General features: G+C 35.9%; 1 protein-coding gene across 25 annotated transcripts in view; it reads right to left on the bottom strand.

Moving 5' to 3' along the window:
- KMT2C (lysine methyltransferase 2C) overlaps nt 1-16332 on the bottom strand; it is a 277314-nt gene that overhangs the window by 123552 nt on the left and 137430 nt on the right. For all 25 annotated transcript variants that reach the window (XM_036999224.2, XM_036999223.2, XM_036999222.2 and 22 more), the window contains one exon: nt 2157-2319. In XM_036999224.2, coding sequence (XP_036855119.2) covers nt 2157-2319 — 163 coding nt within the window. The remainder of the gene's footprint in view (nt 1-2156; nt 2320-16332) is intronic.

The following is a 16332-nucleotide window of genomic DNA, read 5'->3' as shown; positions in this document are numbered from 1 at the left end:
AAACATAGAAAGTACCTTCTGCTATGACACACAATTAGGACAGCTAAAAATATTTATGAAAGATTTTATGAAGACTATTGCAGAGTCTTTCATATTACTGGAATGCATTCTATCCACAACATTCTCTGTGTCCGTGGATTAAGACAGATGGTCAGAAAGCTGTGTATTGAGACTACATTGTTTAACATACCCAAGGAACAGAATTTACTCAACTGGGCTTTGGTTTTGTACCATTGGCTTATTCTGAGGGCTGTTACAAGAAATCTCCCTATGGGACATGTTTTTTGTACTTCAAGGCAGCTACTTTAAGATAGTTTTTCACCACAGCACACAGTGTACGTACATTCTCAGTATCAAGTGAATTCCTGGGATGTTGCTGTGAATCGGGTAACTGTGTCCCCTTCTCTGCCTGTCTGCTATGAAACTCTGGAGCCACATTCCTGTGGAGGTCTACAAACTGGGTGTGTATTTTAGGTCTCAGTACCCCCAATGCCTTCATATTTATCCTATCCTTATTTTCCCATGCCCAAATTTCCTTACTTTAGTTTCATTTTATCCTACTGTCATTGTATTTTTATGAGTCTCCATAAGTCCATTTTAGAACAAGGCAGTATATTGGCAAAATGGACCTTTCACTATATATGTGATAAGTGACAGCACCTCAGCTCGCCTCAGTTCCTACCTGTCCTTATTTTACACAACAATGTACAGTCTCTACCACATAGATGAGATGTGCGCTCCTGGAACAGTCTGCAGCAGAAAGCAGCACTGACACGAAGTAACACAATTTCTAACATCAGAAACAGTCATAGAAAAGTCTCCATGTAGTTTACTGAAGTCTAAAGCATAAGTACAAAAGGCTCGATAAATTCAGATTCTTAAACACACCCAATTTTGTTTGATTGGCAAAATGCATTATATGCCACTGACAATATAATCAACTCTGATGACTGACATCATAGTGTGTGCACATAGTGAGATAATTCACTACATGGGGTCTTAAAATAAATAACACCCATTAACAGTTGCTGTGCATTAATGTTCTTTTTCTCTCAGACTTACTACTGTATAATCCAAAATATTAAAAAAACTTTAAATCCCTTATTAGCCTAAATATAATTTGACATTTTAGTTTGCCTCACCTATAATTCATGTCTGCCTAGTGATTAATGGCAACGTGGTAATATATGTAGACACAAAATAATTGTAACTGAAGATGCAATTATGATACTGAACAAAGATAATAAAAAGAATAATGATTTGAGATTAATTTAAGCCTAAAGTAATTTTATATTTATGTTTCACAGAGCAGGAAAAGATAAGAAAAAAAGCCTTCTTTGACATTGCTAAGAAATAGGTAAAAGATAACAATTAGGTAACTAAAAAGTGACATAAAAAAGACCAAATAAAGCACCACAGAGATTTGATAATGGAACTAGAAATCCAGTTCACTAGGGGACAAAGATCCCAAAGCATGCATGTTCATTGGAAATCCATATAGTGAGAAAAAGGTAAGATCTCTATTCAATGATAAAGACAGGAGAGAGTTACAATTTTCTGTGTAACATAAATTTCAAATTTTTAAACATCTTCACTTAGTTATAAAAATCATTTGGAAAAGAAAGAAAAATAGTACAATTGAGGAGTACAGATACCCAAGACAGAGGAATCAAGCAGAGGCCAGACAGAGATTCCTATTATGACTTCAGGGCTATAAAGTTTCCAACAATTTCGTGTTTGGTGATCCTAATCTTGTACCTCCAGAAATAACACGTGAGTGAATCTTCTAATTCTCCAAGTGGATGGTTTTTGTGTAAAATACAGTAAATACTATTTAACTTTTTAAATAACTTACTTTATAGAACACTGTAAAATACTATATACTCAGTATTTCTACCTTGGTGGTTTAAATTTTTTTTAAATTAGTAAAACCATGAAACTATGATTAAATTTTTGAGGAAATAACCTTTGGATTTAACTTCAACGATATTATTGACAACAAATTACCCCCAAGGATCTTGGCAAAGATCCTTCATATTATTAAAAGTGTAATGTTAAATTTTAAGACAAACAGCAAAACATTTAGGGACCTCACATTTGTTATTTCAAGTAAATACATTGTTAAATGTATACAAATGTATCTGTAAGGAACTCACCCCTTTCAGGAGCTTGGTCAATGTGCTCTGGACAAAGAAGGAAGAAGTGACTGAAGTCCTGAAAGGTGCCGGCTCCAGCAGCACAAGGGTAATGGTACGTCTGGGCACATTTCTCTTCACAGCATTTGATAGTGGCTCCAAGGTGCTTACAAAATGCACATCGCTGAAAGGAGGCAAAGGGGAAAGAAATCTCTTTATAAAGCCTGGAAAAGGAACATTTAAATGCAGGGCTAGAGAGGTATAAAATTTCTTTGTACATTACTAGCAAAACAATTTGAACCTGCAGAACACGAAATAAAAGATCAGTAAGAAATAGTAAAATTTCAGGTACTCAGTTCAGTGCTCAGTGTTAATAGTTTAATCCTTCCATTCAAATTTAAAAAGTTAGCATTTCACTTTTTTTCTACTGACTTGGTCAGAAGCATACAACTACAACTTTTTGTCATTACCAATACGGTTAAAAGGGCAGTTTTCAATTTGAAAGTTATTTTAATAGTGCTTAAATCCCAATCAACACATAAAATGGGTATATACTATCTATAAAACCTCTTACTATTTTCACCCTGCCTAAATATTAATATGAAGTAAACTAGTCAATCACTGAATAAGCTAATGAAGGGAAACGATATGGCTAAAGACACACATACAAAAAATTTATATACTTCACTGTAGCAATCAGTTTCAAGTTTCTTAATAAAAGCTGGAGATGTGAAGAAATACTGACTTAGCTGAGTATCTCATCCCCCCCCCTCCCACTTCCAGCCACCTCTACTCCCTTCCAAATGTTAAAAAGCAAAGAAATAAGCCCCAAACCACAGGGAAAGTCAAGGGCAACTGTGTAAAGCAGTCAATACAGGTATGGATGCTGCTGCCCTGATTACTCACCTTCCCCGAATGACGGCCAGCGAACTTCCTCAGCCTCCCCACCCCAGCCTGGGGGTCATTTTCTTTGTGGAGCCTATGGCGGTGACCTGCACCACACAGCATGGATTCTCTCTTTGTAGGAGATGCCTGGCTATCCTGCATATGCTTTTGTTTTGGCAGTTCTACTGCTGCACAGTCATTATTTTTCTTTTTCTCATCCTAGTCCATGACCCTCGGTAGAGGCACTAGACTGTACTATGTTTGTACTCTGCACCACCAGAAATGTTGCTTGACACAGAAAGACCCTGATAAACAGGTGTTCATAATCATATATACTAAATGCATTTCACTTCTGGTCATCTCAGTGCAAGTGTGGCTCACAGATAGTGTAACAGAAATGACAGTGAAGTGAAATGGGACAATCTGTGGTAAAACTAAGCCTCATGTAACAGAGTTGCTAACATCACTATGAATATCTTCACATGCTAATATACTGATTCTGTATTTGCTAATCACAGTATATAATAGTTTTTAAATTATAATTTCAATGTTGTGTGTAAATTTACATAAGGTATCACATGACATCAAACTCTTCCTCATAAGTATCAGTTCATCACACTGAATCAATATAAGAAAAGCTTAGTGTCTCCTGACGTGTCCTCTGCACACTGAGAGTACCGTCAGCAGACCACCTAACGAGGGCCATGTCAGTAGCAATTGTTTTACTAAAGCTATGTTATGTTAACAAGTTTGGGGGGGCGGGGTTTTGTAGCTTCTGAGTAACTCATAAACACCAATTACACTGATGGCATTTTAATTTTATATAATGTCCACAAAATCACAGACTAATACATGCTTCAGTTGACTTTTTGTACTGAAGGGTGTTATTGCATTAAAAAGAAGAAAAGAAATAAAGCCTTATTTCTCTTCTTTGATATAGTGTAATAACCAGCTTTTTCCAAACTGGATTTGTTTTATGTTCTAACCTCCCAAAAATATATTATGTTTATTACATTAACAGTACCTAGAATTAATAATATATATAACATCTAGGTATCTTTGTGTCATACTGCAAAGGCCAAGAAAATGTCGAGGGAGGAAATGCATTTATACGTCCAATAAATCGCTGAAAAGTTTTCATATTAACTCATTAATACAGCAAAATTATTTCAGCTAAGCTGTTAAGTCTAGACACTCTATTATTTTTACAGCATATGGTAAGTTGTACAGAAGTCTTCTACACTGAAAATAATTTTGGCAAATAAAATATAAAGACTTATTTAAGTGCATAATAAAGAAACAAAATAACTTAAATTGATCCTTTTCCCAATGTCTGTATCATTTTAGAAACATCAACATGTTCTCTTAATCACATTTGCAATGGAAAATATTACATGACATTAGCTAAACTACTATGAGAAGTCCTGGAGTGAATCCAATATACTAATTTACAATAACATGTAAAGCTATCACGGAATACGAAGGAGGGAAATAAAATACTAACTGAATTTAAGCAAATTCTTCAAACCCATCTGTTAGAGTTACATAGCTAATGAAAGACATTTGGCATTGAAAAAAATGTATACTTTATACATATAGGCTGCAAAATATCTTTTTGAACCAAAAAGAAAGCATTTGTAAAATGTACAAAATATCAAAGAATAAATTTCCACAGGGAACTTCTCTAATAACAGCAGCACTCTCATACACTACATATTAGAAATCAAACAAATTACCAACCAAGCAACAATTACAAAGCTAGTTAACATTTGGGGAGATAAACGTGACATAATAGCTCTTAAATGGTTTATCAACTGCACAATTTATTTGAATCAATATTTAAAACTTCTAAAGAGCATTTTTTCTACTTTTTAAAATTGTTTTTTAAAAAAAGAGATGGAAATGGAGAATAAAGTCTTATAACTTCTTCTGAATTTTGTCCAAGAACACATCCAGGAAAAAACTCTTAATGGGAGTTTATATTACTAACTGTAAGAATGAGTCTGAGGAACTTCCAAAACTTTTATATCACTAAACTGAAATAAGAATAGGTCTCCCCAAAACAAATCTACATTACACAACAAAACAGAATCAACAAAATTCCAGGGATTAAGGTTAACGATGAATTAAAACATAGAAACAAGAAGTCTGATGCTATTCCAAAGCTCAATTAATTATCAAGTATTTATTCTGTATTGACTATGGCAATGGGCTAAGCGCTGTAAGAAATATCAAATATTACTAGGTCTTCCACACACCAAACTCTTTTTTAACCTATACCAAACTTTTTCTCTTACTACTCAGATGGGATTCTCCCAGATTAGGTAATGAAGAATGACAACAGAAAGTAAGAGAAAAAGTAAAATGACATGGGAAACTAATCAAAAAGGTCCCATGTCTGTTTAGAAAGAGCACCAGAATGACAGCTATTAGGATTATACTCAGAGAAATTAATCTAGAAAAAACTTCTTAAAATATCTAACAATAAAAGCTAATGTTTATTAAGCATAATCTCCATTTAACAGAGAAGGGAGCTAAAAGACAGTCTCCATTTCTGTCCCACTTACCTCTGTATCACTACAAAGGCACCCAGGCCTACTGCCTCCCGAGGAAGAATATGCCAGTTTCAGATTAAAATCACACCTTGAAACACTGGCAAAATTTTAAGATAACAAGAATAAAGGAAAAATTCTAGTAGCCTCACATAAAAGGAATAATGACATCATTAACAATGAAAGAGAATCAAGCACTACCTCTCATTAGCAATACCAAATACAAAAACAAAACACAGCAATACCATCCAGTCTACAAAATATTATTTGTAACTAAAATTTTAATACCTGCTAAGTTAATATTCAAGTCCACGGATAATAAATGTAAATAGGTTAAATTCCCTTTCAAAAATAGTTAACTTTCAAAATGTGCAAAATACACGTCACATACACACAGACACTTTACATATAAAAACACATACATACTTTATGTTAATGTGTGTGTGCGTACTTGGGACACAGAGACACAAGAAATGAAAACATAAAGAGGTGGAGGGGGAAGCACAGTCAAATTCTATCAAAAAGAAAGCAGGCTAAGCAGTACTGATTGCAAAGAAAACAGAATCCAAACCAAAAATCACTGAACAGGTCTATGATAAAACTCATATGAAATAAATCTTACTTTATGGTAAATTCCATAAACAGCCTTTCAAGTTTATATACCTAATGAATGTCCTTGACATGTAAAATGGAGTAGAAATACATGAATAGATTGGACTTTAACATAGCTCCCAGAAGTCAATATTGTTGGTATGAAATAAAGATATTTTCATAATAGTGTGATAGATTCAAACTTACACACAGATACAGATATCCATATTCCAAAAATAAATAATACTTTTTCTGTTCAAATGTATGTAGAATTCTTTTTAATTCACCATATATATGACCATAAAGAAGGTCCACAAATTCAAAAAAATCAGATACTTCCTAGAACATATTAAAAAAAACCCAGTTATGTCCCAAACTTAATACATTAATAATTGTAAATTCACAATATAAGGATAAACTCCCAAATCTATCCACTACAAAAATTTTTGATTCTTTTCTGACAAATTTTTTTTTAAATCAAAAGAAAGAACATATTATTTTTGAAATGATTAAATAAGAGAGATCACAATTTTGAGATGTGGCAACTTTGGTTCAGAAGAAAAAAATACAGCTTGAAAAATGCAAAACTCAAGACCAAACAATGAAAATAAATGAAGCTAGATTTGAAAACTGAAGTCAGTAAGAATCAACATACAATGCATGAGACTAGCCATTTAAGGTAGCAAACCCATCCTGATAGGATATTTGGGAAGATGTTATCAATGAGGCTCAGGTGCTAAATCTCTATCAAAAGAATTTTAATGTTTGCTTTAGAAAGATATGCCTGAAAGAGGGCTGACAGGAATAAAAATCAACCTATCTAACCAACTGTATATGAATTGGCCAGAAGTAATAAATATCTTGATGAGTGATTTGTTGTCCTAGCCCAGTTAGTTATTTTAGTTTGTAAACCAGTAAACATACATTACTGATACAAACCTTCACTAAAAAATATTACCACACCAAAATGGACATTGCCATCAACAAAATTTTTCTCTTGCCAGTATCCTTCCTTTCTGACCCACCCTCCTCACTACTGTCATAGTAATCTTTACAAGGGAATCCCTGATACTTCTGGATCTGGTCCAAATTCTTAAATATGGCATTAGTTGTAGGCAAACTCCTAAAAGGCCTGCATCCAACCATGCCCCCCACCCCGATGTGCCCCACCCTAATCCAGAGACTGTGAACACAATGAAATACTATGTCAGAGATTATACTATATCACATAGCAAAGGAATTTTGCAGATGTAATTAACGATGCTTATCAACTGACTTTGAATTAATCGAAAAGGAGATTAATCTAATCTAACCACACAATTCCTTTAAAAAACAGAGAGTTTTCTCCAGCTGGTAGCAGAAATAAAAGTTTAAAAAATTGTTTAAGACATAATAATGATTTGGCAGAGATCAAACCACGGGAGGTTCTTGAAATGCTATATTTGTTAGCTATTACTATATGACAAATTACCATAAATTTAATGGCTTAAAAAGGAACCCATTTATTAGATCATAAGGAGATTTATTAGATCATTAGGAGATTCTCTGGAAAAAAGAAAAGCGGGCACTTTAAAAGTCTTAAAGGGCCAAGGGCTTAACAGGTGGACAAAATCATCCCAGCACACTCAGACCAGCAGGCTGGGAATCTTAAGGAACTTCAGGTGCCCTAATCCCCTGGGTGGCAATGCAGCTCTGAAGCCCCTCACGGAGATAAGTAGCCTGCTGTTCATTCCCCTCCGCTGGCACTGCGAGCAAACCAGCTGACCCGCCATTGCTGCAGACCAGCCAGAGAGCAGCGTCGCCCACAACACCCAAACAGAGTCTTCTCCCAGTGTGCAGCTAACCAGCCCAGACCCAGAGGCTGCTGCCTATGTGCAGCTGCCTGGTAAAGGCAGAGGAAGCTGGCACAAGGTCCAGAAGGCACAAAGGGGCACCATTCTCACAGGAGAATACACGCCGCATGCCTGCGACGCCCAGCAGTGCTCTAGGCCATCACAAGGGCCGCCCTGCCCATGGCAGCCAGGGAATTAACCCAGAGACGGCTCACTGTGTGCGGGTAACCGGAACAGGCAGAGAAGGGCAAGGCGACCAGCAAGCAGGAAGGGACTTTGTTCTCCCAGCTGACACACGCGCCACTTGACGGTGATCACTTCTATCGCCATGAAAAGGCAGAAGACCTGGTCCAGTCCAAAATCACTCAGACAATGCCAGAGAGAGGGCCTGGTGACATGGATATAACCAATCTTGCTGAAAAACAATTCAAAATAAAAGTCATAATCATGCTGATGGAGCTGTAGAGAAATATGCAAGAGCTAAGGGAGGAACTCTGGAGGGAAATAACAAAAAGAAAAGACTCAATGGAAGGAATTAAGAGCAGACTGGATGAGGTGCAAGAGGCCGTTAGTGACACAGAAATCAGATAACAGGACTACAGAGAAGAGGGGGCAGAGAGAAAAGGATCTCTAGGAATGAGAGAATATTAAGAGAACTGTGTGACCAATACAAAATGGAACAATATTTGCATAATAGGGGTACCAGAAGAAGAAGAGAGAGAAAAAGGGATAGAAAGTATCTTTGAAGAAGAAGTTGCTGAAAACTTCCACAAGCTGGGGAAGAAATAGTCTCTCAGACCACGGAAGTCCACAGACCTCCCAACACAAGGGACCGAAGGAGGACACCATCAAGACATATATTAATTAAAATGGCAAAGACCAAAGACAAGGACAGGGCATTAAAGCAGCCAGAGAGAGAAAAAAGATCACCTACAAAGGAAAACCATCAGGCTATCATCAGACTTCTCAACAGAAATCTTACAGGCCAGAAGAGAATGGCATGATATATTTAATGCAATGAAACAGAAGGGCCTTAATCCAAGAATACTGTATCCAGCAAGACCACCATTTAAATTTGAAGAAGGGATTAAACAATTTCCAGAAAAGCACAAGTTAAGGGAATTTGCCTCCCACAAACCACCTCTAAAGGGTATTTTTTAGAGGGACTGCTCTAGATGGAAGTACTCCTAAGGCAAAATAGATGTCACCAGAGAAAATAAAATCACAGCAAAGAAAGCAGACCAACAAAACAAAAACTAAAGGCAAAAAATAAAATCAGCTATCCACAAAAGCACTCAAGGGAAACACAAAAGAGTAGAGAATAAAACACCTAACATATAAAGAGTGGAGGAGAAAGAATAAGAAGGGAGAGAAATAAAGAATCATCAGACAGTGTGTATAATAACTCAATAAGTGAGTTAAGTTAGACAGAAAGATACTAAAGAAGCTAAACATTGAACCTTTGGTAACCACGAATCCAAAGCCTGCAATGGCAACAAGTACTCATCTATCAATAATCACCGTAAATGTAAATGGACTGAATGCACCAATCAAAAGACACAGAGTAATAGAATGGATAAAAAAGCAAGACCCATCTATATGCTGCCTACAAGAGACTCACCTCAAACCCAAAGACATGCACAGACTAAAAGTCAAGGGATGGAAAAACATGTTTCATGCAAACAACAAGGAGAAAAAAGCAGGTGTTGCAGTACTTGTATCAGACAAAATAGACTTCAAAACAAAGAAAGTAACAAGAGATAAAGAAGGACATTACATAATGATAACGGGGTCAGTCCAACAAGAGGATACAACCATCTTAAATATATATGGACCCAACACAGAAGCACTGAAATATATGAAACAAATACTAACAGAATTAAAGGAGGAAATAGAATGCAATGCATTCATTTTAGGAGACTTCAACACACCACTCACTCTGAAGGACAGATCAACCAGACATAAAATAAGTAAGGACGCAGAGGCACTGAGCAACACACTAGAACAGACGGACCTAACAGACATCTACAGAACTCTACACCCAAAAGCACCAGGATACACATTCTTCTCAAGTGCACATGGAACATTTTCCAGAATAGACCACATACTAGGCCACAAAAAGAGCCTCAGTAAATTCAGAAAGATTGAAATCCTACCAACTAACTTCTCAGATTAAAAAGGTATAAAATTAGAAATAAATTGTACAAAGAAAACAAAAAGGCTCACAAACACATGGAGGCTTAACAACATGCTCCTAAATAATCAATGGATCAATGACCAAATTAAAACAGAGATCAAGCTATATATGGAGATAGATGATAAGAACAGCACAATACCCCAACTTTTGTGGGATGCAGGAAAGGCAGTTCTAAGAGGAGAGTATACAGCAATCCAAGCGTATTTAAAGAAGGAAGAACAATCCCAAATGAATAGTCTAAAGTCACAATGATTGAAACTGGAAAAAGAAGAACAAATGAGGCCCAAAGTCAGCAGAAGGAGGGACATTATAAAGGTCAGAGAATAAATAAAATTGAGAAAAATAAAACAACAGAAAAAATTAATGAAAAATAAAAAAGGAAGAACAATCCCAACTGAATAGTCCAAAGTCACAATTACTGAAATTGGAAAAAGAAGAACAAATGAGGCCCAAAGTCAGCAAAAGGAAGGACATAATAAAGATCAGAGAAGAAATGAATAAAATTGAGAAAAATAAAACAATGGAAAAAAAAATCAATAAAACCAAGAGCTGGTTCTTTGAGAAAATAAACAATAGATAAACCCCTAGCCACAGTTATTAAGAGAAAAAGAGAATCTACACACATAAACAGAATCAGAAATGAGAAGGGAAAAATCACGATGGACACCATAGAAATACAAACAATTATGAGAGAATACTATGAAAATCTATATGCTAACAAAGTGGATAACCTAGAAGAAATGGACAACTTTCTAGAAAAATACAACCTTCCAAGACTGACACAGAAAGAAACAGAAAATCTAAACAGACCAATTACCAGCAACAAAATTGAATCTGTAATCAAAAAACTACCCAAGCGCAAAACTCCTGGGCCAGATGGATTCATGGCTGAATTTTATCAGACATTTAGAGAAGACATAATACCCATTCTCCTTAAAGTTTAGAAGAGGAGGGAATACTTCTAAACTCATTCTATAAGGCCAGCATCACTCTAATACCAAAACCAGGCAAAGACCCCACGAAGAAAGAAAATTACAGACCAATATCCCTGATGAACACAGATGTAAAAATACTCAACAAGCAAATCAAATTAAAAAATACATCAAGAGGATCATACACTATGATCACGTGGGATTCATCTCAGGGATGCAAGGATGGTACAGCATTTGAAAATCCATTAACATCATCCACCACATCAACAAAAAGGACAAAAACCACATAATCATCTCCATAGATGCTGAAAAAGCATTTGACAAAATTCAACATCCATTCATGATAAAAACTCTCAGCAAAATGGGTATAGAGGGCAAGTACCTCAACATAATAAAGGCCATAAACGACAAACCCACAGCTAACATCATACTTAACAGCGAGAAGCTGAAAACGTTTCACCTAAGATCGGGAACAAGACAGGGATGCCCACTCTCCCCACTGTTATTCAACATAGTACTGGAGGTCCTAGCCATGGCAATCAGACAACACAAAGAAATAAAAGGCATCAGGATTGGTAAGGAAGAAGGCAAACTGTCAGTATCTGCAGATGACATGATATTGTAAATAAAAAGCCCTAAAGACTCCACTCCAAAACTACTAGAATATTTGAATTCAGCAAAGTTGCAGGATATAAAATTAATACACAGAAATCTGTTGCTTTCCTATACACTAACGATAAACTACCGGAAAGAGAAATCAGGAAAACAATTCCATTCATAGTCATATCAAAAAGAATAAAATACCTAGGAATAAACCTAACCAAGGAAGTGAAAGACCTCTATCCTAAAATCTACAAGACACTAGGAAATTTTTCCCATGCTCATGGGTAGGAAGAATTAATACTATCAAAATGGCCCTCCTGCCTATAGCAATCAACAGATTCAATGCAATCCCAATCAAAATAGCAACAGCATTCTTCAGTGAACTGGAACAAATAGTTCTAAAATTCATATGGAACCACAGAAGACCCCGAGTAGCCAAAGCAATCCTAAGAATGAAGAATAAAGCAGGGGGGGATCTCGCTTCCCAATTTCAAGCTCTACTACAAAGCCACAGTAATCAAGACAATTTGGTACTGGCACAAGAACAGACCCACAGACCAGTGGAACATAACAGAGTCCAGATATTAACCCAAATATATATGGTCAATTAATATATGATAAAGGAGCCATGGATATACAATGGGGAAATGACAGGCTCTTCAACAATTCGTGTTGGCAAAACTGGACAGCTACATTCAAAAGAATGAAACTGGATCATTGTCTGACCCCATACACAAAAGTAAATTTGAAATGGATCAAAGACCTAAATGTAAGTCATGAAACCATAAAACTCTTAGAGAAAAACTTCAGCAAAAATATCTTGGACGTCTGTGGATGTCTTGCTGCCCTTGTCTAGCTTGGATTAATACTTAGTCTATAGGCACAGACCTGATCATCTACATTTGCCCTCTTACAGCACTAAATTATGTTTTCTACCTTCATCTTGCATCTACCTACCACTTCAGCATTTTATTTAAAAAAAAATGGGAGAAATGTGGGATTCACATATAAATCAAGTATAAAAATCAAACGAATATTCATATTTGACCTGATTGTTTATAGTTCATAATATGTGATCAAAACCGAAAGTTTCTGTGATGACTGCCCTTGTACTGTTCACCATGTAAGAACTTATTCACTATGTAAGAACTTGTTCACCATGTGTCCATGTAAGAACTTGTTCATTATGCTTCAGAAGATTGGAAACTGTTGAGAATTAGGCTTGGGGTTGATTAATGATTGTGCATTGAGTCCCCTATACAGAATTTTATTGTTAACAACAGTTTGATCAATAAATATGAGAGATGCCCTCTCAAAAAAAAAAATATCTTGGACAAAAACATCAGCAACTTCTTCATGAAGATGATCTCCCCAGGCAAGGGAAAAGAAAACAAAAATGAACAAGTGGGACTATATCAAGCTGAAAAGCTTCTGTACAGCAAAGGACACCATCAATAGAACAAAAAGGCATCCTACAGTATGGGAGAATATAGTCATAAATGACAGATCCGATAAAGGGTTGACACAGAGCTCACGCACCTCAACAAACAAAAAGCAAATAATCCAATTAAAAAATGGGAAGAAGATCTGAGCAGACACTTCTCCAAAGAAGAAATTCACATGGCCAATAGGCACATGAAAAGATGCTCCACATTGCTTGTCATCACAGAAATGCAAATTAAAACCACATTGAGATATCACCTCACACCAGTTAGGATGGCCACTACCCAAAAGACAAACAACAACAAATGTTGGTGAAGATGTGGAGAAAGGGGAACCCTCCTACACTGCTGGTGGGAATGTAAATTAGTTCAACCATTGTGGAAAGAAAGCAGTATGGAGGTTCTTCAAAAAACTCAAAGTAGAAATACCATTTGACCGAGGAATTCCACTTCGAGGAATTTACCCAAAGAATACAACTTCTCAGACTCAGAAAGACAGATGCACCCCTATGTTTATCGCAGCACTATTTACAATGGCCAAGACATGGAAGAAACCAGTGTCCATCAGTGGATGACTGGATAAAGAAGAGGTGGTATATACACACAATGGAATACTATTCAGCCATAAGAAAGAAACAAATCCTACCATTTGCAGCAACATGGATGGAGCTGGAGGGTATTATGCTCAGTGAAATAAGCCAAGAGGAGAAAGACAAGTGCCAAATGATTTCCGTCATTTGTGGAGTATAACAACGAAACAAAAACTGAAGGAACAAAACAGCAACAGACTCACAGACCCCAAGAAGGGACTAGTGGTTGGTTACCAAAGAGAAAGAGGGTGGGGAAGGCAGGTGGGAAGGGAGGGTTAAGTGGATTAACACATAAAATATGGGGGGGACCACAGGAAGGCAGGAGAGCACAGAGAAGACAAGTAGTGACTCTACAGCATCTTATTACACAGGTGGATAGTGACTGTAATGGGATATGTGGTGGGGACTTGATAGGAGGGGAGAATGTAGTAACCACAATGTTGCTCATGTGAAATTATTGTAAGATTGTTTATCAATGATACCTTAATAAAAGAATAAATAAAAAGTAAAATAAATATAAAGAACACCATAGATAGATGTATAGACTGTCGTGTTTGCAAGTGTGTAAAGGAAGGGACATTGAATAAGTTGGAAAATGAACTGGAATATAATCTCCTACCAAAATAAAGAAATGAAGACACAATACCTCAGAGAGATTTTCCTAAGGTAAGCATTCCTGAGTCAAGCATTCTGGGCCCACAAATGTGCTGTCTACCTATTGGATCAAGGAAATAGTAAATTCTCTAGTTGATAGCAACATACATAAATTAGAAGCACTAAGTAAATAGCCCTCTAATAGCTATATACTCTTTTAACATAACCATAAATAAAAACACAAATAAACTTGACTACATAAAACTTCTAAACTGTTATATGATGGAAACACACATCTCAGAGAAAAGGCATATGACAAAAAAGGATTGTTAAAATAACCTACAATCTGAATTACAAATGTCTAGTATCCTGGATATAAAAGTAAAGCTTATAAATTATAAAAAAGGAGTACAACTTAAAAATAGACACTGACACTTTATTTAGGGAAGCACATAATTTAGGGAAGATATAAAGTTAGCCGATAAAATATACTTAATCTGCAGGAGTTAGTGAGCATTACTGTGTCCCAGCAGTTAGGCTAAGTACTTAAAAAGACCTTCCTTTTTCTAATCTAACCACTACCATCGAGGTAAGTGCCATTATTTCTCATTTTATAAATGAAGCAAAGCCATGAAGTGAAAGGGGAATTGCACTTGAGGATCTCAGAATTAGTTTGATCTGGGCATTAACACAAACTCCACTAACTGACGGTGAGAACACACTGAGTATTGTGTGTCATTTACAACACCCTTCTCACTTAAGGTACAAGCGAAGAAGGTAGCTACTTTGGGATTAGAATTCCATAAAATAGTAATCCTCAGTGCCTATAATAAAGGAATATACCAAAATATTAGTAAAACACAATTCATAATAGTCCAAAATTGAGAAGCCCCCAAATGCCCAACAGTCAAATGGATAAATTATGGTACTCTCACAACAGAATACTACTATACAACAATGCGAATAAATGCAGAATTACAACCAACAATTTGGATGAATCTCACAAATACAATGGTGAGTAAAAAAAGGAAACACTACTTACTGTAGGGATCTAATTGTATAAAGTACAAAACCAAGCAAGATTAATCTATGGTGTTAGTGGTGACAACAGTGCTTGCCTTTGGGGAGCTGCTAGTAGTGACCAAAAGGAGTGGAATTTCTGGGGTGCCATCACTTGTTTTAGGATCTGACTTCAGGGTTTTCTTAGAAGTGTAAATCTATAGTAAGTGCATTTTCTTGTATACATATTATATGTAGAAAAAAAAAATTGAAAATTAAGAGAATCTTAAGTCTAAACTTTTAAAGGAAAATACCTGCCCTTTTACTTCTCACATGAAATTCTATAGAAATACTAGTACCCTAATCTGATGTGTTTCTAACGATGGATTAAAATGTCTTATTCTTCTCCAGGAACTTGATTATGAAGATATTAACTGGGAGAATGATATGGATGAATCACTGTAAATCTAATTCCAAGATACTTGTCCCTAAGGAAAAAAAGAAAGGAAGGAAAAAAGAGGATACACATAATTACCACATGATTCATCTATTACTAGGCTCTTCCTATAAGCACACACTTAGTGCTGCGTCGTAGGACACATCATGAGTCACATGTAACATAAGTCACACATAACAAGAAGATTATTTGGAAATTATGGTTTTGAAAATAGAAACATTTTAAACATAAGTTGTTTAACATGTTATTTAAGTTAGTAAGATAACATTGCATATTATAGAGAAGGGTTAAAAACTTCAAAAAGAGGGAAAGAATTTAAAAGCTGCCTCATGAGGACAAATAACCAGACAAGCTAAGATTAAAGTCAAATAAATGCATTTAAATCATGCCCTTTAAGAACATAAGAACAGATATATTTGTATGTCATTTGGTCCAAAACCTTGATGTCCATTGGTAGATTTAGACCACATTTAAAACTAAAAGAAAGGTACCCACTTTCCTAAAAGATTCCAACAACTGTATG

The sequence above is a fragment of the Manis javanica genome, chromosome 6 (assembly GCF_040802235.1).
Source record: "Manis javanica isolate MJ-LG chromosome 6, MJ_LKY, whole genome shotgun sequence".
NCBI lineage: Eukaryota > Metazoa > Chordata > Mammalia > Pholidota > Manidae > Manis > Manis javanica.
Note: the sequence above shows the minus strand (reverse complement) of the source record. Positions and strands in the feature narration are given on the sequence as shown.